Raw genomic sequence first — 26,810 nt, 5'->3', positions numbered from 1 at the left:
ACATATTCGGTTTAATTGGCTGGAAAAAAGAGCCATTGTTTTGTCGTTGAGTGTTCTCTGATGAATAAGATCCTTAAAGGGACATGAAACCTAAAAAAAATATTTCATGATTCAGATAGAAAATACAATTCTAAACCACTTTCCAATTGACTTCTATTATTTAATTTGCTTCTTTCTCTTGTTATCATTTGCTGAAAGGTTTATCTAGCAGCAAAGAACCTAGGTTCTAGCTGTTGATTGGTGGCTGCATATATATATATATATTGTATGTGATTGGCTCACCCATTTGTTCAGTTAGAAACTAGTAGTGCATTGCTGCTCCTTCAACAAATGATACCAAGAGATTGAAACAGATTAGATAATAGAAGTAAATTAGAAAGTTGTTTAAAATTGTATTCTCTATCTGAATCATGAAAGAAACATTTTGGGTTTCATGTAACTTTAAGCTAAAGATTCTATAGTTAAGCACCTAGCAATATTTATCATGATAAATTGCCATCCATTTTTTGTTTTTTTCTACCTATTTAGGTTTATCATACAGGAAAGGTCTTCACTGGAAGCAAAAGTTAGACATTAAAGATATACTCAGCCTTCATCCACTGGATCTGCACAGTGCAGTGTCTGTTTCAAATACTACACTTGAGGCTGATGCCGGGTATGTATTAATCTATCATATTTCTCCAACATAGGTGTGTCCGGTCCACGGCGTCATCCTTACTTGTGGGATATTCTCTTCCCCAACAGGAAATGGCAAAGAGCCCAGCAAAGCTGGTCACATGATCCCTCCTAGGCTCCGCCTACCCCAGTCATTCTCTTTGCCGTTGTACAGGCAACATCTCCACGGAGATGGCTTAGAGTTTTTTAGTGTTTAACTGTAGTTTTTATTATTCAATCAAGAGTTTGTTATTTTGAAATAGTGCTGGTATGTACTATTTACTCAGAAACAGAAAAGAGATGAAGATTTCTGTTTGTATGAGGAAAATGATTTTAGCAACCGTAACTAAAATCCATGGCTGTTCCACACAGGACTGTTGAGAGCAATTAACTTCAGTTGGGGGAACAGTGTGCAGTCTCTTGCTGCTTGAGGTATGACACATTCTAACAAGACGATGTAATGCTGGAAGCTGTCATTTTCCCTATGGGATCCGGTAAGCCATGTTTATTACGATTGTAAATAAGGGCTTCACAAGGGCTTATTAAGACTGTAGACTTTTCTGGGCTAAATCGATTCGTTATTAACACATATTTAGCCTTGAGGAATCATTTTATCTGGGTATTTTGATATAATAATATCGGCAGGCACTGTATTAGACACCTTATTTCTTAGGGGCTTTCCCAAAGCATAAACAGAGCCTCATTTTCGCGCCGGTGTGGCGCACTTGTTTTTGAGAGGCATGGCATGCAGTCGCATGTGAGAGGAGCTCTGATACTTAGAAAAGACTTTCTGAAGGCGTCATTTGGTATCGTATTCCCCTTTGGGTTTGGTTGGGTCTCAGCAAAGCAGATACCAGGGACTGTAAAGGGGTTAAAGTTTTAAAACGGCTCCGGTTCCGTTATTTTAAGGGTTAAAGCTTCCAAATTTGGTGTGCAATACTTTTATGGCTTTAAGACACTGTGGTGAAAATTTGGTGAATTTTGAACAATTCCTTCATGTTTTTTCGCAATTGCAGTAATAAAGTGTGTTCAGTTTAAAATTTAAAGTGACAGTAACGGTTTTATTTTAAAACGTTTTTTGTACTTTATTATCAAGTTTATGCCTGTTTAACATGTCTGAACTACCAGATAGACTGTGTTCTGAATGTGGGGAAGCCAGAATTCCTATTCATTTAAATAAATGTGATTTATGTGATAATGACAATGATGCCCAAGATGATTCCTCAAGTGAGGGGAGTAAGCATGGTACTGCATCATTCCCTCCTTCGTCTACACGAGTCTTGCCCACTCAGGAGGCCCCTAGTACATCTAGCGCGCCAATTCTCCTTACTATGCAACAATTAACGGCTGTAATGGATAATTCTGTCAAAAACATTTTAGCCAAAATGAACCCTTGTCAGCGTAAGCGTGGCTGCTCTGTTTTAGTTACTGAAGAGCATGACGACGCTGATATTAATATCTCTGAAGGGCCCCTAACCCAATCTGAGGGGGCCAGGGAGGTTTTGTCTGAGGGAGAAATTACTGATTCAGGGAACATTTCTCAACAGGCTGAACCTGATGTGATTGCATTTAAATTTAAGTTGGAACATCTCCGCATTTTGCTTAAGGAGGTATTATCCACTCTGGATGATTGTGAAAAGTTGGTCATCCCAGAGAAACTATGTAAAATGGACAAGTTCCTAGAGGTGCCGGGGCTCCCAGAAGCTTTTCCTATACCCAAGCGGGTGGCGGACATTGTTAATAAAGAATGGGAAAGGCCCGGTATTCCCTTCGTCCCTCCCCCCATATTTAAAAAATTGTTTCCTATGGTCGACCCCAGAAAGGACTTATGGCAGACAGTCCCCAAGGTCGAGGGAGCGGTTTCTACTTTAAACAAACGCACCACTATACCCATAGAGGATAGTTGTGCTTTCAAAGATCCTATGGATAAAAAATTAGAAGGTTTGCTTAAAAAGATGTTTGTTCAGCAGGGTTACCTTCTACAACCAATTTCATGCATTGTCCCTGTCACTACAGCCGCATGTTTCTGGTTTGATGAACTGATAAAGGCGCTCGATAGTGATTCTCCTCCTTATGAGGAGATTATGGACAGAATCAATGCTCTCAAATTGGCTAATTCTTTCACCCTAGACGCCACTTTGCAATTGGCTAGGTTAGCGGCTAAGAATTCTGGGTTTGCTATTGTGGCGCGCAGAGCGCTTTGGTTGAAATCTTGGTCGGCTGATGCGTCTTCCAAGAACAAGCTACTAAACATTCCTTTCAAGGGGAAAACGCTGTTTGGCCCTGACTTGAAAGAGATTATCTCTGATATCACTGGGGGTAAGGGCCACGCCCTTCCTCAGGATCGGCCTTTCAAGGCAAAAAATAGACCTAATTTTCGTCCCTTTCGTAAAAACGGACCAGCCCAAAGTGCTACGTCCTCTAAGCAAGAGGGTAATACTTCTCAAGCCAAGCCAGCTTGGAGACCAATGCAAGGCTGGAACAAGGGAAAGCAGGCCAAGAAACCTGCCACTGCTACCAAGACAGCATGAAATATTGGCCCCCGATCCGGGACCGGATCTGGTGGGGGGCAGGCTCTCTCTCTTCGCTCAGGCTTGGGCAAGAGATGTTCTGGATCCTTGGGCGCTAGAAATAGTCTCCCAGGGTTATCTTCTGGAATTCAAGGGACTTCCCCCAAGGGGGAGGTTCCACAGGTCTCAGTTGTCTTCAGACCACATAAAGAGACAGGCGTTCTTACATTGTGTAGAAGACCTGTTAAAAATGGGAGTGATTCATCCTGTTCCATTAAGGGAACAAGGGATGGGGTTCTACTCCAATCTGTTCATAGTTCCCAAAAAAGAGGGAACGTTCAGACCAATCTTAGATCTCAAGATCTTAAACAAGTTTCTCAAGGTTCCATCGTTCAAGATGGAAACCATTCGAACTATTCTTCCTTCCATCCAGGAAGGTCAATTCATGACCACGGTGGATTTAAAGGATGCGTATCTACATATTCCTATCCACAAGGAACATCATCGGTTCCTAAGGTTCGCATTCCTGGACAAACATTACCAGTTCGTGGCGCTTCCTTTCGGATTAGCCACTGCTCCAAGGATTTTCACAAAGGTACTAGGGTCCCTTCTAGCGGTGCTAAGACCAAGGGGCATTGCAGTAGTACCTTACCTGGACGACATTCTGATTCAAGCGTCGTCCCTTCCTCAAGCAAAGGCTCACACGGACATCGTCCTGGCCTTTCTCAGATCTCACGGCTGGAAAGTGAACGTGGAAAAGAGTTCTCTATCCCCGTCAACAAGGGTTCCCTTCTTGGGAACAATTATAGACTCCTTAGAAATGAGGATTTTTCTAACAGAGGCCAGAAAAACAAAACTTCTAGACTCTTGTCGGATACTTCATTCCGTTCCTCTTCCTTCCATAGCTCAGTGCATGGAAGTGATCGGGTTGATGGTAGCGGCAATGGACATAGTTCCTTTTGCGCGCATTCATCTAAGACCATTACAACTGTGCATGCTCAGTCAGTGGAATGGGGACTATACAGACTTGTCTCCGAAGATACAAGTAAATCAGAGGACCAGAGACTCACTCCGTTGGTGGCTGTCCCTGGACAACCTGTCACAAGGGATGACATTCCGCAGACCAGAGTGGGTCATTGTCACGACCGACGCCAGTCTGATGGGCTGGGGCGCGGTCTGGGGATCCCTGAAAGCTCAGGGTCTTTGGTCTCGGGAAGAATCTCTTCTACCGATAAATATTCTGGAACTGAGAGCGATATTCAATGCTCTCAAGGCTTGGCCTCAGCTAGCGAGGACCAAGTTCATACGGTTTCAATCAGACAACATGACGACTGTTGCGTACATCAACCATCAGGGGGGAACAAGGAGTTCCCTAGCGATGGAAGAAGTGACCAAAATCATTCTATGGGCGGAGTCTCACTCCTGCCACCTGTCTGCTATCCACATCCCAGGAGTGGAAAATTGGGAAGCGGATTTTCTGAGTCGTCAGACATTACATCCGGGGGAGTGGGAACTCCATCCGGAAATCTTTGCCCAAGTCACTCAGCTGTGGGGCATTCCAGACATGGATCTAATGGCCTCTCGTCAGAACTTCAAAGTTCCTTGCTACGGGTCCAGATCCAGGGATCCCAAGGCGGCTCTAGTGGATGCACTAGTAGCACCTTGGACCTTCAAACTAGCTTATGTGTTCCCGCCGTTTCCTCTCATCCCCAGGCTGGTAGCCAGGATCAATCAGGAGAGGGCGTCGGTGATCTTGATAGCTCCTGCGTGGCCACGCAGGACTTGGTATGCAGATCTGGTGAATATGTCATCGGCTCCACCTTGGAAGCTACCTTTGAGACGAGACCTTCTTGTTCAGGGTCCGTTCGAACATCCGAATCTGGTTTCACTCCAGCTGACTGCGTGGAGATTGAACGCTTGATTTTATCGAAGCGAGGATTCTCAGATTCTGTTATCGATACTCTTGTTCAGGCCAGAAAGCCTGTAACTAGAAAGATTTACCACAAGATTTGGAAAAAATATATCTGTTGGTGTGAATCTAAAGGATTCCCTTGGGACAAGGTTAAGATTCCTAGGATTCTATCCTTCCTTCAAGAAGGATTGGAAAAAGGATTATCTGCAAGTTCCCTGAAGGGACAGATTTCCGCCTTGTCGGTGTTACTTCACAAAAAGCTGGCAGCTGTGCCAGATGTTCAAGCCTTTGTTCAGGCTTTGGTTAGAATCAAGCCTGTTTACAAACCTTTGACTCCTCCTTGGAGTCTCAATTTAGTTCTTTTTATTATTATTATTATTATCGGTTATTTGTAGAGCGCCAACAGATTCCGCAGCGCTATAAACAAAGGGGGAGTACAACAAAACAATTATAGGGTAGAGGGCCCTGCCAAGAGTTGCACTGTTGTAGTCAGCTCTTAAGAAGGTGATCTACAGACAGCTGGACTTTTAGGCTTACATGCTAAGAGGGTTCAGGGGATTGCAGTGGAGGAGAGGAACTGGTATTAGGAAAGGTTAGCGTAGGTTGTATGCGTCCCTGAACAGTAGAGTCTTTAGGGAGCACTTGAAGCTTTTAAAACTAGAAGAGAGTCTTGTGGAGCGAGGCAGAGAGTTCCATAAGATGGGAGCCAGTCTGGAGAAGTCCTGTAAACGGGAGTGTGATGAGGTGACAAGAGAGGAGGAGAGTAGGAGGTCATGAGCAGAGCGAAGGGGACGGGAGGGAGAGTATCTGGAGACAAGGTCTGAGATGTAGCGGGGAGCAGTGCAGTTGAGGGCTTTGTATGTAAGAGTGAGAGTTTTGTGTTTGATCCTAGAGGCAAGAGGAAGCCAGTGAAGGGATTGGCAGAGAGGCGCAGCAGATGAAGAGCGACGTGTAAGGAAGATGAGTCTGGCAGAGGCATTGATTATGGATTGTAAAGGAGCTAGGCGGTAGGAGGGGAGACCAGAGAGGACAGAGTTGCAGTAATCAAGGCGGGAAAGAATGAGAGAGTGGATTAAAATCTTAGTTGTGTCTTGTGTAAGGAAGTGTCTAATTTTAGAGATGTTTTTAAGGTGGAAGCGGCAGGCTGTGGCCAAGGACTGAATGTGAGGAGTGAAGGAAAGATTTGAGTCAAATGTGACCCCGAGACATCGGGCATGCGGGGTAGGGGTAATGATGGAGTTGTCGACAGTTATAGAGATATTGGGGGTGGAGATTTTGGAAGAAGGGGGGAAAATGAGGAGCTCAGTTTTGGAGAGATTTAGCTTGAGGTAGTGAGAGGACATCCAGGAAGAGATGTGAGAAAGACAGTTAGTGACACGGGTTAGCAAGGAAGGAGATAGTTCTGGTGCAGAGAAGTAGATTTGGGTGTCATCGGCATACAGATGATATTGGAAACTGTGGGACTTAATAAGGGAACCTAGTGATGACGTATAGATTGAGAAGAGAAGGGGACCGAGGACAGAGCCTTGCGGTACTCCGACAGAAAGGGGTGACGGGGCAGAGGAGGCCCCAGAGAAGGCTACACTGAAGGTACGGTTTGACAGGTAGGAAGAGAGCCACGAAAGTTCTTCAGTTCTTCAGGGGGTTCCGTTTGAACCCTTGCATTCCGTTGATATTAAATTATTATCTTGGAAAGTTTTGTTTTTGGTGGCAATTTCTTCTGCTAGAAGAGTTTCAGAATTATCTGCTCTGCAGTGTTCTCCTCCTTATCTGGTGTTCCATGCAGATAAGGTGGTTTTGCGTACTAAACCTGGTTTTCTTCCGAAAGTTGTTTCTAACAAAAACATTAACCAGGAGATTATCGTACCTTCTCTGTGTCCGAAACCAGCTTCAAAGAAGGAACGTTTGTTGCACAATTTGGATGTTGTTCGCGCTCTAAAATTCTATTTAGATGCTACAAAGGATTTTAGACAAACATCTTCCTTGTTTGTTGTTTATTCCGGTAAAAGGAGAGGTCAAAAAGCAACTTCTACCTCTCTCTCTTTTTGGATTAAAAGCATCATCAGATTGGCTTACGAGACTGCCGGACGGCAGCCTCCCGAAAGAATCACAGCTCATTCCACTAGGGCTGTGGCTTCCACATGGGCCTTCAAGAACGAGGCTTCTGTTGATCAGATATGTAGGGCAGCGACTTGGTCTTCACTGCACACTTTTACCAAATTTTACAAGTTTGATACTTTTGCTTCTTCTGAGGCTATTTTTGGGAGAAAGGTTTTGCAAGCCGTGGTGCCTTCCATTTAGGTGACCTGATTTGCTCCCTCCCTTCATCCGTGTCCTAAAGCTTTGGTATTGGTTCCCACAAGTAAGGATGACGCCGTGGACCGGACACACCTATGTTGGAGAAAACAGAATTTATGTTTACCTGATAAATTACTTTCTCCAACGGTGTGTCCGGTCCACGGCCCGCCCTGGTTTTTTTAATCAGGTCTGATATTTTATTTTCTTTAACTACAGTCACCACGGTACCATATGGTTTCTCCTATGCAAATATTCCTCCTTAACGTCGGTCGAATGACTGGGGTAGGCGGAGCCTAGGAGGGATCATGTGACCAGCTTTGCTGGGCTCTTTGCCATTTCCTGTTGGGGAAGAGAATATCCCACAAGTAAGGATGACGCCGTGGACCGGACACACCGTTGGAGAAAGTAATTTATCAGGTAAACATAAATTCTGTTTTTCAGTGATTCTTGTCTTTACTGTTACTTACAGTAGTTTTTCAGATTATTAAAGGGACAGTCTACAATAGAATTTTTATTGTTTTAAAAGATAGATAATCCCTTTATTACTCATTCCCCAGTTTTGCATAACCAACACAGTTATATTAATATACTTTTTACCTCTGTGATGATCTTGTATCTAAGCATCTTCTGCCAGCCCCCTGATCACATGACTGTGACTGTTTATTATCTATTGACTTGCATTTAGTATTGTCTTGTGCTAACTCTTAAATAACTCCCTGTGCATTAACACAGTGTTATCTATATGACCTACATGAACGTATCAGTCTCTTGTTGTGAAAAGGAATTTAAAAAGCATGTGATAAGAGGCAGCCCTCAAGGGGTTATAAATTAGCATATGAGCCTACCTATGTTTTGTTTTAAATAAGAATACCAAGAGAACATAGCAAATTTGATGATAAAAGTACATTGGAAAGTTGATTAAAATTACGAGTCCTATCTGAATAATGAAAGTTTTAATTTTGATTAGTCTTTCCCTTTAAGCTCAAATAGAGTTAGACTTTTATAAAATGCAAATGGTAACTCAGGTGGTGGGGGAATATTGTGCTTTAAAAAGATAGATAATCCCTTTATTACCCATTCACCAGGTTTGCACAACGAAATTGATTATTTTAATATACTTTTATCCTCTGTGTTTACCTTGTATTTAATCCTCTTCTGACAGCCCCCTGATCACATGACTATTATCTATTGACTTGCATTTTAGCCAGTTGCTCATAAATTATTGCAGTGGCCTGAGCACAATGTTTTCTATATGGCCCACATGAACTAGCAGTCTCCTGCTGTGAAAAGCAAATAAATAGCATGTGATAAGAGGCTGTCTGTAGTGGCTTAGAAACAGGCAGAAATTTAGAGGTTTCAATATTATAAAGTATATTACTATAACAATGTTGGTTGTGCAAAGCTGGGGAATGGGTAGTAAAGGCGTTCTCTAACTTTTTAACAATAACAATTTTGGTGTTGACTGTCCCTTTAAGTAAATCCATTTTATTGATCTTCTTGCCTACCTCTAGGGTAAATGCTTAAATTGTTATGCTAATGCACGCTCAATTTCATGGTCTATGTAAACATGCATGGCTTCTGTCCTAATATTATACATCAAACTTCATTTTACAATGTATATGGTTTTCTCAGAGCTTCTTGTACTGTTGTCTGTAAACCATAATTAGTACAGAATCACATTTTATTCAAACATGCAGGTTACTGACTGATATCTCATTGACTTGGGATGGGTGTCAGAAGTATTTCTACAGATCTCTTGCACGCAATTCAAGATTGGATGCTGCATTTGCAACTCCTTCTAAGGTAAATCTGTTGGTATTTTAAGTATATCTATTTTATTATAACCATGGTTTTGCTTGGATTAATTGAAGATATTTTTTGTGCATGGTCAGGTTTTGCACCATTTTATATTAGCCTGGCTGCAAATAATTAGTGGCACATTCACACAGAATAGTGATTTATAACAAATCATTAAATAAGCAATGTTTTTTTAGGAATAGGATATGCAAATATCATCTGTTTTCAAAAAAGTAATAGATATTGATAAATTAGTATTCAGCAGAGTGCGTTGTGGACAATTACCACAGCTAAAGTTTGATTGTTTTGTCTTTTACTCTGTAACTAGTTATGGGCAAACAGTGGTTGTAAGCTGTTTTTAGTAAAGGCCTTTGAAAACAAGGCCTTTTAAATACTTGGATTGTACTGCTTTTGTGTAGTTGCATAAACCTAACTCTGTGATATGGCTTTCTGTAATCTTAGTTTGCATTGTTATTCAGTATTTGCAGCAAAATCCTCATGCTTATTTTCTTCACTTGCTGTAATGTAGGAGCTTGGTTTAGGAAACATTGAAAGATGTAAAGGCTTCACTGGCCACCTCCTGAAGGTTCTGGTGAAACAGAGGAGCTCTCTTACTGCCCTCACTGAGCAGTGGGTCACAATAAGGTGAAGTATTATTTAAATCTTGTTTAGCTTTTAATGCATTTTTAGAGGTCTTCCACCAACCTCATTACTTATTGAAAGTGTCTGGTTATTATGATCTTTTGGGTTTGGTTTCTTCCTCTTAGAGTAATTTGGATTTTGAGTCTTAGGCCACAGTTCTGCATGAAGTGAATCAGATCACTGAAGGCCGTTTCAGCTTCTATTAATGTAACCTCCCTCTCTTTTGCTTCATCCCTCTAAAGGTTTAAAAATGCAAATAACATACATTCTATACCCACTGGGCCTAAATGAAGTGCGGCATCATCTAATTTTTGAATAAGAAGCACCTCCTTTTTTTTTAAAGACTCAGCGTGTTCAAATAAGTCCATGTGTCAACAGACTAACCTAGAGATTGCAATAAATGATCTATTTGACCTTTAGGGTGCTCTGGTCTTTGATAAAGACAATAGTACCCTCATTTATGCACCAAAATGATACAAGGGCCCCCTTTTTCAGAAGTGAGACCCCTCTAATGACCGAGTTACATTGTCAGAGTTTTTGTCCCTAAAAAAGAAATAACATGTTTTTTATTAACTGAACCATATAGAATAAAAATCTTACCAAACTCTTGCATGTGCCCCTAAAGTACAGATTTAGGTGTTTGGATACATAGCACTATGTTTAGAGCAAAGTTTGTTTGTTCACTGGGGGGAATAAGTTAATTGACTTTTTTGTCTGTTTATACTAGCTTTTTTCCCTATGCTTGATGTACATTTTAACTGTATGGAAGTAATGAAATTCCTTTTACAAAAGGTGATAAACAGTTGTTGCACTTGTATTCTGTCCTGGTAAATTTATTTTGTATATTACTCTAAATCCAAGATTATTGAAACTGCCTTTCATAACATTCACATTAAAAAATTAATTTTAATTCTGTTATCTGTACTTAGGAAATTAGACCCTTCAAATTAAACTTCTATGAGCATTTTCAGTAACTTTGTGTTCTTATAATTAATTTAGAAATGAAAAGTAATGAATTCCGTATATATATATATATATATATATATATATTTTATATATATATATATATTTCTTTCATGTAATTAGCAAGAGTCCATGAGCTAGTGACGTATGGGATATACATTCCTACCAGGAGGGGCAAAGTTTCCCAAACCTCAAAATGCCTACAAATACACCCCTCACCACACCCACAATTCAGTTTTACAAACTTTGCCTCCGATGGAGGTGGTGAAGTAAGTTTGTGCTAGATTCTACGTTGATATGCGCTCCGCAGCAAGTTGGAGCCCGGTTTTCCTCTCAGCGTGCAGTGAATGTCAGAGGGATGTGAGGAGAGTATTGCCTATTTGAATGCAGTGATCTCCTTCTACGGGGTCTATTTCATAGGTTCTCTGTTATCGGTTGTAGAGATTCATCTCTTACCTCCCTTTTCAGATCGACGATATACTCTTATATATACCATTACCTCTGCTGATTCTCGTTTCAGTACTGGTTTGGCTTTCTACAAACATGTAGATGAGTGTCCTGGGGTAAGTAAATCTTATTTTCTGTGACACTCTAAGCTATGGTTGGGCACTTTGTTTATAAAGTTCTAAATATATGTATTCAAACATTTATTTGCCTTGACTCAGAATGTTCAACTTTCCTTATTTTTCAGACAGTCAGTTTCATATTTGGGATAATGCATTTGATTTAATCATTTTTTCTTACCTTCAAAAATTTGACTCTTTTTCCCTGTGGGCTGTTAGGCTCGCGGGGGCTGAAAATGCTTAATTTTATTGCGTCATTCTTGGCGCGGACTTTTTTGGCGCAAAAATTCTTTTTCCGTTTCCGGCGTCATACGTGTCGCCGGAAGTTGCGTAATTTTTTGACGTTATTTTGCGCCAAAAATGTCGGCGTTTCGGATGTGGCGTCATTTTTGGTGCCAAAAGCATTTAGGCACCAAATAATGTGGGCGTCTTATTTGGCGCTAAAAAATATGGGCGTCGCTTTTGTCTCCACATTATTTAAGTCTCATTTTTCATTGCTTCTGGTTGCTAGAAGCTTGTTCTTTGGCATTTTTTCCCATTCCTGAAACTGTCATTTAAGGAATTTGATCAATTTTGCTTTATATGTTGTTTTTTCTCTTACATATTGCAAGATGTCTCACGTTGCATCTGAGTCAGAAGATACTACAGGAAAATCGCTGTCTAGTGCTGGATCTACCAAAGCTAAGTGTATCTGCTGTAAACTTTTGGTAGCTATTCCTCCGGCTGTTGTTTGTATTAATTGTCATGACAAACTTGTTAAATGCAGATAATATTTCCTTTAGTAAAGTACCATTGTCTGTTGCAGTTCCTTCAACATCTAAGGTGCAGAATGTTCCTGATAACATAAGAGATTTTGTTTCTGAATCCATCAAGAAGGCTATGTCTGTTATTTCTCCTTCTAGTAAACGTAAAAAATCTTTTAAAACTTCTCTCCCTACAGATGAATTTTTAAATGAACATCATCATTCTGATTCTGATGACTCTTCTGGTTCAGAGGATTCTGTTTCAGAGATTGATGCTGATAAATCTTCATATTTATTTAAAATGGAATTTATTCGTTCTTTACTTAAAGAAGTATTAATTGCTTTAGAAATAGAGGATTCTGGTCCTCTTGATACTAATTCTAAACGTTTAGATAAGGTATTTAAATCTCCTGTGGTTATTCCAGAAGTTTTTCCTGTTCCTAATACTATTTCTGCAGTAATTTCCAAAGAATGGGATAAATTGGGTAATTCATTTACTCCTTCTAAACGTTTTAAGCAATTATATCCTGTACCGTCTGACAGGTTAGAATTTTGGGACAAAATCCCTAAAGTTGATGGGGCTATTTCTACCCTTGCTAAACGTACTACCATTCCTACGTCAGATGGTACTTCGTTTAAAGATCCTTTAGATAGGAAAATTGAATCCTTTCTAAGAAAAGCTTATCTGTGTTCAGGTAATCTTCTTAGACCTGCTATATCATTGGCTGATGTTGCTGCAGCTTCAACTTTTTGGTTGGAAACTTTAGCGCAACAAGTAACAAATCATGATTCTCATGATATTATTATTCTTCTTCAGCATGCTAATAATTTTATCTGTGATGCCATTTTTTGATATTATCAGAGTTGATGTCAGGTTTATGTCTCTAGCTATCTTAGCTAGAAGAGCTTTATGGCTTAAGACTTGGAATGCTGATATGGCTTCTAAATCAACTCTACTTTCTATTTCTTTCCAGGGTAACAAATTATTTGGTTCTCAGTTGGATTCTATTATTTCAACTGTTACTGGTGGGAAAGGAACTTTTTTACCACAGGATAAAAAATCTAAAGGTAAAAACAGGGCTAATAATCGTTTTCGTTCCTTTTGTTTCAACAAAGAACAAAAGCCTGATCCTTCATCCTCAGGAGCAGTTTCAGTTTGGAAACCATCTCCAGTCTGGAATAAATCCAAGCCTGCTAGAAAGGCAAAGCCTGCTTCTAAGTCCACATGAAGGTGCGGCCCTCATTCCAGCTCAGCTGGTAGGGGGTAGGTTACGTTTTTTCAAAGAAATTTGGATCAATTCTGTTCACAATCTTTGGATTCAGAACATTGTTTCAGAAGGGTACAGAATTGGTTTCAAGATGAGACCTCCTGCAAAGAGATTTTTTCTTTCCCGTGTCCCAGTAAATCCAGTGAAAGCTCAAGCATTTCTGAATTGTGTTTCAGATCTAGAGTTGGCTGGAGTAATTATGCCAGTTCCAGTTCCGGAACAGGGGATGGGGTTTTATTCAAATCTCTTCATTGTACCAAAGAAGGAGAATTCCTTCAGACCAGTTCTGGATCTAAAAATATTGAATCGTTATGTAAGGATACCAACGTTCAAGATGGTAACTGTAAGGACTATCTTGCCTTTTGTTCAGCAAGGGAATTATATGTCCACAATAGATTTACAGGATGCATATCTGCATATTCCGATTCATCCAGATCATTATCAGTTCCTGAGATTCTCTTTTCTGGACAAGCATTACCAGTTTGTGGCTCTACCGTTTGGCCTAGCTACAGCTCCAAGAATTTTTTCAAAGGTTCTCGGTGCCCTTCTGTCTGTAATCAGAGAACAGGGTATTGTGGTATTTCCTTATTTGGACGATATCTTGGTACTTGCTCAGTCTTTACATTTAGCAGAATCTCATACAAATCGACTTGTGTTGTTTCTTCAAGATCATGGTTGGAGGATCAATTTACCAAAAAGTTCTTTGATTCCTCAGACAAGGGTAACCTTTCTGGGTTTCCAGATAGATTCAGTGTCCATGACTCTGTCTTTAACAGACAAGAGACGTCTAAAATTGATTGCAGCTTGTCGAAACCTTCAGTCACAATCATTCCCTTCGGTAGCCTTATGCATGGAAATTCTAGGTCTTATGACTGCTGCATCGGACGCGATCCCCTTTGCTCGTTTTCACATGCGACCTCTTCAGCTCTGTATGTTGAATCAATGGTGCAAGGATTACACAAAGATATCTCAATTAATATCTTTAAAACCGATTGTTCGACACTCTCTAACGTGGTGGACAGATCACCATCGTTTAATTCAGGGGGCTTCTTTTGTGCTTCCGACCTGGTCTGTAATTTCAACAGATGCAAGTCTCACAGGTTGGGGAGCTGTGTGGGGGTCTCTGACGGCACAAGGAGTTTGGGACTCTCAGGAGGTGAGATTACCGATCAATATTTTGGAACTCCGTGCAATTTTCAGAGCTCTTCAGTTTTGGCCTCTTCTGAAGAGAGAATCGTTCATTTGTTTTCAGACAGACAATGTCACAACTGTGGCATACTTCAATCATCAAGGAGGGACTCACAGTCCTCTGGCTATGAAAGAAGTATCTCGAATTTTGGTTTGGGCGGAATCCAGCTCCTGTCTAATCTCTGCGGTTCATATCCCAGGTATAGACAATTGGGAAGCGGATTATCTCAGTCGCCAAACGTTGCATCCGGGCGAATGGTCTCTTCACCCAGAGGTATTTCTTCAGATTGTTCAAATGTGGGAACTTCCAGAAATAGATCTGATGGCGTCTCATCTAAACAAGAAACTTCCCAGGTATCTGTCCAGATCCCGGGATCCTCAGGCGGAGGCAGTGGATGCATTATCACTTCCTTGGAAGTATCATCCTGCCTATATCTTTCCGCCTCTAGTTCTTCTTCCAAGAGTAATCTCCAAGATTCTGAAGGAATGCTTGTTTGTTCTGCTGGTAGCTCCGGCATGGCCTCACAGGTTTTGGTATGCGGATCTTGTCCGGATGGCCTCTTGCCAACCGTGGACTCTTCCGTTAAGACCAGACCTTCTGTCTCAAGGTCCTTTTTTCCATCAGGATCTGAAATCCTTAAATTTAAAGGTATGGAGATTGAACGCTTGATTCTTGGTCAAAGAGGTTTCTCTGACTCTTTGATTAATACTATGTTACAGGCTCGTAAATCTGTATCTAGAGAGATATATTATAGAGTCTGGAAGACTTATATTTCTTGGTGTCTTTCTCATCATTTTTCTTGGCATTCTTTTAGAATACCGAGAATATTACAGTTTCTTCAGGATGGTTTAGATAAGGGTTTGTCCGCAAGTTCCTTGAAAGGGCAAATCTCTGCTCTTTCTGTTCTTTTTCACAGAATGATTGCTATTCTTCCTGATATTCATTGTTTTGTACAAGCTTTGGTTCGTATAAAGCCTGTCATTAAGTCAATTTCTCCTCCTTGGAGTTTGAATTTGGTTCTGGGGGCTCTCCAAGCTCCTCCATTTGAACCTATGCATTCATTGGACATTAAATTACTTTCTTGGAAAGTTTTGTTCCTTTTGGCCATCTCTTCTGCCAGAAGAGTTTCTGAATTATCTGCTCTTTCTTGTGAGTCTCCTTTTCTGATTTTTCATCAGGATAAGGCGGTGTTGCGAACTTCTTTTGAATTTTTACCTAAAGTTGTGAATTCCAACAACATTAGTAGAGAAATTGTGGTTCCTTCATTATGTCCTAATCCTAAGAATTCTAAGGAGAAATCGTTGCATTCTTTGGATGTTGTTAGAGCTTTGAAATATTATGTTGAAGCTACTAAATCTTTCCGAAAGACTTCTAGTCTATTTGTTATCTTTTCCGGTTCTAGAAAAGGCCAGAAAGCTTCTGCCATTTCTTTGGCATCTTGGTTGAAATCTTTAATTCATCTTGCCTATGTTGAGTCGGGTAAAACTCCGCCTCAGAGGATTACAGCTCATTCTACTAGGTCAGTTTCTACTTCCTGGGCGTTTAGGAATGAAGCTTCGGTTGATCAGATTTGCAAAGCAGCAACTTGGTCCTCTTTGCATACTTTTACTAAATTCTACCATTTTGATGTATTTTCTTCTTCTGAAGCAGTTTTTGGTAGAAAAGTACTTCAGGCAGCGGTTTCAGTTTGAATCTTCTGCTTATGTTTTTCATTAAACTTTATTTTGGGTGTGGATTATTTTCAGCAGGAATTGGCTGTCTTTATTTTATCCCTCCCTCTCTAGTGACTCTTGTGTGGAAAGATCCACATCTTGGGTAATCATTATCCCATACGTCACTAGCTCATGGACTCTTGCTAATTACATGAAAGAAAACATAATTTATGTAAGAACTTACCTGATAAATTCATTTCTTTCATATTAGCAAGAGTCCATGAGGCCCGCCCTTTTTTTGTGGTGGTTTTGATTTTGTATAAAGCACAATTATTCCAATTCCTTATTTTATATGCTTTCGCACTTTTTTATCACCCCACTTCTTGGCTATTCGTTAAACTGAATTGTGGGTGTGGTGAGGGGTGTATTTGTAGGCATTTTGAGGTTTGGGAAACTTTGCCCCTCCTGGTAGGAATGTATATCCCATACGTCACTAGCTCATGGACTCTTGCTAATATGAAAGAAATGAATTTATCAGGTAAGTTCTTACATAAATTATGTTTTATATATATATATATATATATATATATATATATATATATATATATATACGGAAAATGAAGAAAACTCGATCCTCAGGTCAGAATTGATAAATAAAAAGTCTTTCTTTAGAATCCATTAAAATCCCTGGAGGGGTCCAGTACAGCAAAAGAACATTGAGCACTGTGTACTCAAGCTGACATGTTTCGGCTTATATATATATATATATATATATATATATATATATATATATGTGTATATATGTGTATATGTATATATGTGTATATGTGTATATATATATAATTTTTAATATATATATCTTTTGTTCAGAAATCTTGTCAGTTGCGTGGAAGAGATCAGTTCCAGAACAACAGGGCCTAATGACTACAGGATTGCTCTGCCACCACAGGAGGGTGTCCACCAGTGGTTAGAAAGGCTGCAACATCTCGCTATGCAGTGCACAATGATTCTGGAACAGCTGTCCTGGTTTTTTGAATGTTGCCCCACTCAAAATACATCAGAGAGCAATATGCACAGTAGCAGCCAAACAGCAAGTGACACTTGTGCCACTATCACCGATGGGAACATTTTATCAATAGAGCCGAGCTACCCATCCCCTGTAGCTGCAAACTTATTACCACCTGCTTGCACCATGAGGAAAACTGACCAGGCCTGGCAACAGCTGAGCTCTCGAGTAGCCAATATGTTAACACAAATGAAAGCAACAAAAACTTCTGTAGACGAGATCAAACAGCAGTCTTCTGATATACAGTTTTACTCTTGGTGAGTATCATTTCTTCAATTACTTTATGTATCAACATATCAAATGACTTTTGTTTTCTTTTTATATATGTTAAAGGGTTATATTAAAGGGTTATTCTAAAAGAAAGAAAAGACGATGCTTTATTCAGTATTTTATGCAGTATGTTATTTTTAAACAATTCCCTTATTTACTAAATAAACACTTGTGCAAAGGGGTCAAATACACACACTGGTTGTATTCTCATCCACAGTTTTGAAGGTGTTAAACACATAGTAAAAGAAGGTAATGTTTTTTACTAGAATGTTCCTTTATTGTCTAAGCTTGTTTTAGCTTTCCAACTCAGAGTTCTGTCTGTTTTAATCTGATGCAGAAACACCCTTTAAAAAAAGATGTGCTCTATCTCCACTCTCCACTATGAGATTAATTTTTTTTTCTGATGTCTATTGATTATATAGCTTTTCTGTAGTAAATACTGCAGTATTGCCATTTTTAGTATAGGTGGATGTTTCATCAGGCAAAATCAGCCATTTTAAATAATATTTTTCAGTACATTGTTCCTTTAACCCATTACGCCATATGGACATAGGTACTACATCACACAGTACTTTGCCCTACCTATACTGTTAACGTAGTACTTACATCCAACACTGTTCCACATGCTGTCAGTGCCAGCTGTCAGCTTAGAGAACTGAGACTGCAGCTTGTGGCAGAAGGCACGTCCCTTTATATGGTAAGGGAGCACTGATAGGGGTCCATTTACCATATAAGCTAGATCGCCAATACAGTGACACAGGCAGTGTCACTGTCTGTATCTGCTGCAGTGGAATTGTGGGAGGTAGGTGGATGGGCGTCCCATCGCCAGAGGAAGGGGAGGGCTCCCTATGCTGCAGAAAACATTTTACTGGGAGAGAGGGATGGGTCCATTACACTACAGCAAAAGTGATTATGAGAAGGGAGAAGGGGGTATGATTGCTTGACGGGGGAAGGTAGGGAGGGGAGGAATCACTACACTACAGAAAACTCTTTTTTACTAATAAATCCATTTTTTTTATAAAGATGGTAAGAGTCCACAATCCGTTACTCCTGGGAATTACCTTCCCTACCACTAGGAGAAAGCAAAGCTTGCCAAAACCCAAGAAGAATGGTGGTGATTGCGTTATTGAGAGGGGTTCTCAGACTAAGTTGAGGTGCATTTCCCCTCAGAGTGTAGTGTTTTTCAAAAGGAAAGTTTGGTGTGTGTCTTTTTTTTTCTTTCCCATGAAAATTTTAGTCACTATCCTTCCAAGGATGTTGTAGGGACTTATCCTCCTATTGGGTCTACTATAACGCCTATAGTATATCCTCTGCTGATATGTTTAAAAGTACAGGATTGGTTATTCCTGCTATTATGCGATAGTAAGAGAGTGTTTAAGCTAATTGTTTTTTATTTAATATGAACACTCATTTTAAAACCTATGCTGGGCATTATTATATAGTAACTATATATAGCCGGCGATCAAATTCATTTGCAACCCATATATAAGGTGCTCTATATTGGGTTAACCTCCTGGGTTTTATTTTTTTTCTGAACATTAAAGTTAAACTGAAAAGTAACTTTGGTAACTTTTTTTTCTAGATACATGTGTTTTCCATCTTAATATGGGAAGAGTCCACAGCTGCATTCCTTACTTTTGGGAAATACTGAACCTGGCCACCAGGAGGAGGCAAAGACACCCAGCCAAAGGCTTAAATACCGCCCCTTTTCCTCATAACCCCAGTCATTCTTTGCCTTTTATCTCAGAAGGTTGGCAGAGATGTGTTAGAAGATTTTGGAGTAGTCTCTTATGGAGGGTAGTACTCTTCGAGATGGGACTGGAGTTTTAAGTAGTCTTGTCAGCCTCTCAGTGAGAGCATGGATGAAAGTTAGAGTCCTGAGATGCAGGTAGAGTCTTTCTGCGAAAAACCATCCCGACTCATATTAACAGCTCCATAGGCAATCAGCGTTGACAAGTTTTGCTACCTGCTTTCTTCACTCAAGTCCATGTCAGAAACGATGCTACTATCTGTCACACTTGAAGGGGCGTGTTCCTGTTCCACGGCGTGGATTCTGGTAAGATCGTTTCATATTTTATACATGTATGATAACGCAAGAAGACAGGGTCACAGTGTGACTCCTTTTATCTGTATAGAATCAAGGGTTAATGTTTCCTTAGGGGGATTATTGAACAGGGGGGAATAATAATCTTATATGTTAATTTAAATTTTATGCTGCTTTATGTGTGAGATGTTATGGGCTCATAAGCTGTTATGGAATATACAGGTTTCACTTTCACTTTGAGAGCCATGCAGCTTACAAGCTTGGCGCGCTTTCTCTCATAGCAGGGACTGTCCTGCATTGTGCACTATGTGATTCATTCCCTCTTTCCTGACCGGGTGTCTATCAGAGAGGAGTCCTAAATCTCTGTACGGTCTGGGTCATAGGAGGTGGTGAGTGCCCCAGTCATTGGGGTATAAGGGTGCTGTTTTATTGAATAAAATAAGATTTTTTCTTTCTAATGACATGAGTCCACGGATCATCTAATTACTATTGGGAATATCACTCCTGCCCAGCAGGAGGTGGCAAAGAGCACCACAGCAAAGCTGTTAAATATCACCTCCCTTCCCTCCCACCCCAGTCATTCTCTTTGCCTATGTTAGAGCAAGGAAGTGGTAAAGTTAGGTGTTAAAAAAAATTAAAAAAAATCTTGCTTGAAGAATCTTTTCTAAGTACTGCAAGATTGTGCTGCTTTGCCCTAGGTTGTAGCCGTAGTCCATATCAGTCTCTTGAGTAGAGCAGTGGTGGCTTTCAAGTAATGGGAACTCGTGGGACATCATTCTCACTGCGCCTCCCATGTAGTTAATGCTGCCCTAATACTGAAAGCCTGAGTAAGATTACTCAGTCTTTATCTCTTTTTCAACAGGTCCATGTGAGGGAGAAGACCTCTTAAACCTAGTGAGCTGCCTGGCAGATTTATGAGGTAAGTGCTGACTTTATTTTTCTGGGCAACTCAGGAAAAATTGGGCACTTTATTCACTTAGCGAAACATGAATTTCTCTTAAATATTTGGCGGAACATATAAAGGCAGTATTATTATGGCAGGCACTGTGGCTGAGGTGGTTTATTAAGGCTCAGTTTGATGTGGTTTCACTTCTCCCGGCGACTTGACTTTAAAATATGCCGACCGGGAGGTTCATTTTTTTTAGACGCCCACGATGGGCGGGGCTAACAGGGACGGCAGTCTGCTGTTGCACACCATTTTCCCCTTCACTTGCTGTGACAGGAGGGTACAATAGGTCGTATCAGATAGCAGTCTGTCAGGAAAGCGCATAATAATAAGACTTAATACTGCGCTTTTAGGACCGGGCAGCTGTTCATTGGGCTGCAAGTCGAGTTCCGGATCTTTTACTGGAAAATACTATCCTGTGTCAGCAGGGCAGGTAGGCACCTCAGCAAAGCTAAGCTGAGGTGTAGAGGTGGTCAGTAGTACTTGTATAACTCTATTTAGTTCCTTACTGCAAAAAATAAAAAAGTTGTTTTAAAATTTAAAGAGACGGTAACGTTTTTTTGTGTTTTAATTTTTATAAATAATTTAAGGTTTTTTTTGGTAATTTCTTCCATTGTGAGTCATAATGGACTTAGAGGCCCTGCAGAATGTTACTTGTTCTTTATGTTTTGATGCTAATGTGGAACCACCAATCCCTTTCTGTTCCTCATGTAATTGAGAGAACTTTAAATTATAGGGATAGACTTTTTTTCTGAGCCAACATGGTCTAAGGCGGATGCTGTTCAGGAGTCTAATGACAATGTTCAATATATGCCGCAGCTTTCTCCTCGTGTCCAAAAGTTTATCGTCCACACATGCAGTGCCCTGCGCTTCCTCTCTAACTACACCTGGAATTATGTTGCAAGACATCGCTTCCCTCATGTCCTCTGCGGTTTCTGATGCGCTTTTCCCATGCTGCAAGGAAAGCGCAAGAGGAAAAGTAAACATTCAGTAAGTGAGGTTACTGACGCACTTGATGCTATTTTGAATGCCCCCTCCCAGAAGCCTGAGGAGGAGGATTCTTTGGTAACATCTGAGGATGAAAACTCAGATTCAGACAGCGTAATTCCTTCTGCTTATACTGAAGTTTTATCCTTCAGGTTTAAACTGGAACACTTCCGTCTGTTACTTAAAAAAAGGTTTTAGCTACGCTGGATTACAGCAACACCACGGTCGTAGTTAATCCTAAAATATCCAGTAAGCTAAACAAATATTTTGATGTACCTTCCATGGTGGAGGTTTTTCCTGTACCAGATCGAGCTACAGAGATCATTGATATGGAATGGGAGAGACCGGGTATCCCTTTTTCCCCATCCCCTATATTTAAAAAGATTTTTTTCTATAGCAGACTCTTTCAAGGAGTCTTGGCAGACAGTACCCAAGGTGGAAGGGTCAATTTCCACTCTGGCTAAGAGGACTACTATTCCCATAGAGGATAGTTGTTCTTTTAAGGATCCTATGGACAAAAAATTAGAGGGGTTACTCAAGAAGATGTATGTACACCAGGGTTTACAATGGCAACCTGCAGTGTGCATTGCTACTGTCACTAGTGCCACGGCATACTGGTTTGATGCATTGACTGATTCTATTAGGACACACACTCCCCTTGAACAGATCCAAGATAGGGTCAAGGCCATTAAGTTGGCCAATTCCTTTATTATGGATGCTTCCCTACAGGTTATTAAACTGGGAGCAAAGATTTCTGGTTTTGCTGTGCATTGCCCGTAGAGGTTTATGGTTAAAATCTTGGTCTGCGGATGTGTCATCTAAGTCTAAACTTTTGGCCATTCCTTACAAGGGAAAGACCTTGTTTGGACCGGGTTTGACGGAAATAATTTCTGACATTACGAGAGTAAAGGGCCATTTCCTCCCTCAGGATAAGAGAATTAAACAAAAGAGACGTCAGAGTAATTTTCGTTCCTTTTGAAATTTCTAGGGAAATCCTTCCACTCCCTCTTCCAAGCAGGAGCAGTCCAAACCTTCCTGTAGACCCAATCAGTCTTGGAACAAGGGGATACAGTCCAAAAAGCCTGCTATTGAATCAAAAGCAGCATGAAGGGCCTGCCCCCGATCCAGGACCGGATCTTGTAGGGGGCAGACTTTCCTTCTTCACTCAGGCTTGGGTTCGATATGTTCAGGATCCCTTGGCGGTGGATATTGTGTCCCAGGGATACAAACTAGAGTTAGACATTTTTTCCTAGGGGCAGGTTTTTGCTTTCAAAGTTATCTGTAGACCAGACAAAATGAGAGGCGTTCTTACACTTTGTTCAGGACCGCTCCGACCTGGGAGTGATTGTTCCGATACAGGAACGGGGTCTGGGATTCTATTCCAATCTGTGGTTCCCAAAAAGGAGGGAACCTTCAGACCAATTTTAGATTTCAAAAGTCTAAACAAATTCCTCAGAGTGCTGTCCTTCAAGATGGAAACTATTCGTTCCATTCTTCCTTTGGTCCAAGAGGGTCTATTTATGACAACAGTGGATTTAAAGGACGCGTACCTGCATGTCCCCATCCACAGGGACCATCACAAGTTTCTAAGGTTTGCATTTATAGACAAACACTTCCAGTTCATGGCTCTTCCATTGGGTCTTGCCACAGCTCCCAGAATTTTCTCAAATGTTCTGGGATCTCTGTTGGCGGTGCTCCGATTGCGGAGCATTGCAGTGGTGCCTTATCTGGATGACATTCTGGATCAGGCACCATTCTTTCAATAGGCAAGATCCCACACGGAAATGTTATCTTTGCTTCGATCTCACGGATGGAAGGTAAATATGGAAAAGAGTTCCTTAGTTCCAAATACAAGGGTAGTTTCTTGGGAACCATAATAGATTCTTTATTAATGAAGATTTTTCTGACAGAAGTCAGGAAATTCAAGATTTTCGATTCTTCCCTAGCGCTTCAGTCCTCTCCTCGGGCATCAGTGGCTCAGTGCATGGAGGTAATCGGTCTGATGGTAGCAGCAATGGACATCATCCCGTTCTCTTGTTTTCACCTCAGACCTCTGCTGTTAAGCATGCTCAGTCAGTGGAACGGAGATTATGCGGATCTGTCTCCATGATTACAGCTGGAACAGGAGACAAGGAATTCTCTTCTTTGGTGGTTGTCTCAGGATCATCTCTCCCAAGGAACCTGCTTTCGCAGTCCCTCTTGGGTGATTGTGACAACAGACGCCAGCCTTCTGGGATGGGGAGCAGTCTGGGACTCTCTAAAGGCTCAGGGAACATTGACTCGGTCGGAGTCTGTTCAACCCATAAACATTCTGGAGCTGAGAGCAATCTTCAATGCTCTCCTGGCCTGGCCTCAGTTAGCCTCGGCCCGTTTCATGAGGTTCCAGTCGGACAACATAACTTCAGTGGCTTACATCAACCATCAGGGAGGAACGCGGAGTTCCTTGGCCATGACAGAGGTAGCCAAGATAATTCAGTGGGCGGAGACTCACAATTGCGGCCTGTCAGTGATTCACATCCCAGGAGTGGACAACTGGGAGGCGGACTTTCTGAGCAGGCAGACCTTTCACCCGGGGGGGGGAGTGGTTACTCCATCCGGAAGTATTTTCCAGACTGATTCTCAAATGGGGTCAGCCGGAATTGGATCTCATGGCATCGTAGCAGAATGCCAAGCTTCCGAGGTACGAGCTGAGGTCAAGGGACCCTCAGGCTGTACTGATAGACGCCCTGGAGGTGCCTTGGAATTTCAGTCTCGCTTACCTTTTTCCTCCGTTCGCTCTTCTACCTCGGGTCATTGCTCGAATCAAGCAGACGAGGGCATTGGTGATCCTCATTGCACTGGCGTGGCCTCGCAGGATTTGGTATGCAGACCTGGTGGACATGTCATCTCCACCTTGGAGACTCCCGTTGGGGAAAGTTCCCTAAAGGGGCAAATATCTGCCTTGTCTAGTTTGTTACATAAACGTCTGGCGGATGTCCCAGACGTACAATCGTTTTGTCAGGCCTTGGTCAGGATCAGGCCTGTGTTCAAGCCAGTTACTCCCCCCTGGAGTCTTAATTTAGTGCTTAAGGTTCTTCAAGGGGCTCTGTTTGAGCCTATACATTCCTTAGATATTAAGTTGTTATCTTAGAAATTTTTGTTTCTTGTTGCTATTTCATCTGCTCGTAGAGTGTCAGAGCTCACGTCATTACAACATGAAGTTCCTTACCTTATTTTTCATTCGGATAAGGTAGTTTTGCGTACTAAGTTAGGTCTTCTCCCTAAACTAGTTTCAAATCGGAAAATTAATCAGGAGTTTGTTGTTCCTTCCTTTTGTCCTAATCCTTCTCAGAAGGAACGGCTTCTGCACAATCTGGACGTGGTGCATGCATTAAAATTCTATTTGCAGGCGACTAAGGATTTTCGTCAGTCTTCTGCTCTGTTTGTGGTATTCTCTGGGAAACGTAAGGGGCAGAAAGCTACTGCTAATTCTCTTTCTTTGTGGCTGAAGAGTATCATTAGGTTTGCTTATGAAACTGCTGGACAGCAGCCTCCTGAGAGTTACGGCTCATTCTACGAGGGCTGTTTCCTCTTCCTGGGCATTCAAAAATGAAGCTTCTGTGGAACAGATTTGCAAAGCTGCAACTTGGTCCTCTCTACACACTTTTTCAAAATTTTATAAATTAACACTTTTGCCTCGGCTGAGGCCTCTTTTGGGAGAACGGTTCTTCAAGCAGTGGTGCCTTCCGTTTAGGTTCCCTGTCTTTTTCCCTCCCTTATCATCTGTGTACTCTAGCTGGGGTATTGATTCCCAATAGTAATTAGATTATCCGTGGACTCATCATGTCATTAGAAAGAAAACAAAATTTATGCTTACCTGATAAATTTATTTATTTATTGACACGATGTCCACAGCCCGCCCCGTTCTTTTTGGACAGGGTTTGTTGGTATGTTATAAACTTCAGACACCTCTGCACCTTGTTACTTCCTTTCTCTCTTTCTCTCCTTTGCTTCGGTCGAATGACTGGGGTTGGAGGAAAGGGAGGTGAATGGTGATATTTAAAAGCTTTACTGTGGTGCTCTTTGCCGCCTCCTGCTAGGCAGGAGTGATATTCCCAATAGTAATTAGATGATCCGTGGACTTGTGTCAAGAAAGAAATACATTTATCAGGTAAGCATAAATTTTGTTTTATTTCTCTAGTTCTCCGGTTATTGCACTAGCGATAGAGGATTCTATTACTTTAGAGGGCACTCCCTCTATTCCTAAAGCGTAATTCCTGTTTATATGGTGAGGAGGCCCTAGTTCCTCCTCTCAGTTATGTTCCATATGCCTTGATAATGTGATAATATCAAACATGTTTTATACCACGGAGCCGTCCAACTCTGAGGAGTTGTCGTCCAGTGAGGTGCGTACCCTACATTGTTATCTCTATACACATGCAGTTTTCCCGTAGCATTGCTGATCCTCCATCTGGAGGGGACCTTTTTTTCCCCAGACGTTACTGCGCAGTTCAGACGGTGGTGTCTGCGTCCTTTGATGCTTTACCTCGCCCTGCTAAGCGCAAGCGAAAGGTTACATATTGCACTCCTTCCCAAAGTACATCAAATAATTTTTTGGATTTAACTGATAGGGTTATCCGAGGATGAAGTTCTTTCTGAGACTTAAAGGGACACTGAACCCAAATTTTTTTCATTCATGATTCAGATAGAGCATGCAATTTTAAGCCACTTTCTAATTTATTCATCTTATCAATGTTTCTTCGTTCTCTTGCTATCTTTATTTTAAAAAGACAGCTAAGCTTTTTTTTTTATTCAGAACTCTGGACAGCACTTTTTTATTGGTGGGTGAGTTTATCCACCAATTAGCAAGAACAACCCAGGTTGATCACCAAAAATGGGCCGGCATCTAAACTTACTTTCTTGCATTTCAAATAAAGATACCAAGAGAATGAAGAAAATTTGATAATAGGAGTAAATTAGAAAGTTGCTTAAAATGTCATGCTCTATCTGAATCATGAAAGAAAAAATTTGGGTACAGTGTCCCTTTAAGAGTATGAACTTTCTGGTTTGGAGTCTGCTGCCTCTAAACCTCCAGCTGCGGAATAAACCAGACTTTAGTTTTAGGAATTTGCGCTTTCTTCTAAAGGAAGTCTTTGGCGAATTCAGAGGTCATATTGCCTGATAAACCTTTAATTCCTAAATTGAATAGAGTTTGAGGACAGGGTGGGGCCTTCCCTGCTCCTGTTAGATGGCAAACATTATTAAGAATGAAGAGGATTGGATTCCTTTTTTCCCCTCTTCTCCCTTTAACAAAATGTTCCCGGTCC

At 41.1% G+C, this 26,810-nt stretch overlaps 1 protein-coding gene across 1 annotated transcript in view; it reads left to right on the top strand.

Moving 5' to 3' along the window:
- The window catches only part of MDN1 (midasin AAA ATPase 1), a 1,255,339-nt gene that overhangs the window by 1,032,213 nt on the left and 196,316 nt on the right, over positions 1-26,810 (top strand). The window contains 4 exon segments of the mRNA XM_053710546.1: positions 529-655; positions 9,072-9,177; positions 9,701-9,816; positions 17,062-17,514. Coding sequence (XP_053566521.1) covers positions 529-655; positions 9,072-9,177; positions 9,701-9,816; positions 17,062-17,514 — 802 coding nt within the window.

This window comes from Bombina bombina, chromosome 4 (assembly GCF_027579735.1).
Source record: "Bombina bombina isolate aBomBom1 chromosome 4, aBomBom1.pri, whole genome shotgun sequence".
In the NCBI taxonomy this organism is placed as follows: Eukaryota; Metazoa; Chordata; class Amphibia; order Anura; family Bombinatoridae; genus Bombina; species Bombina bombina.
The sequence above is the reverse complement of the archived record's forward strand: the minus strand, read 5'-3'. Positions and strand labels throughout refer to the sequence as shown.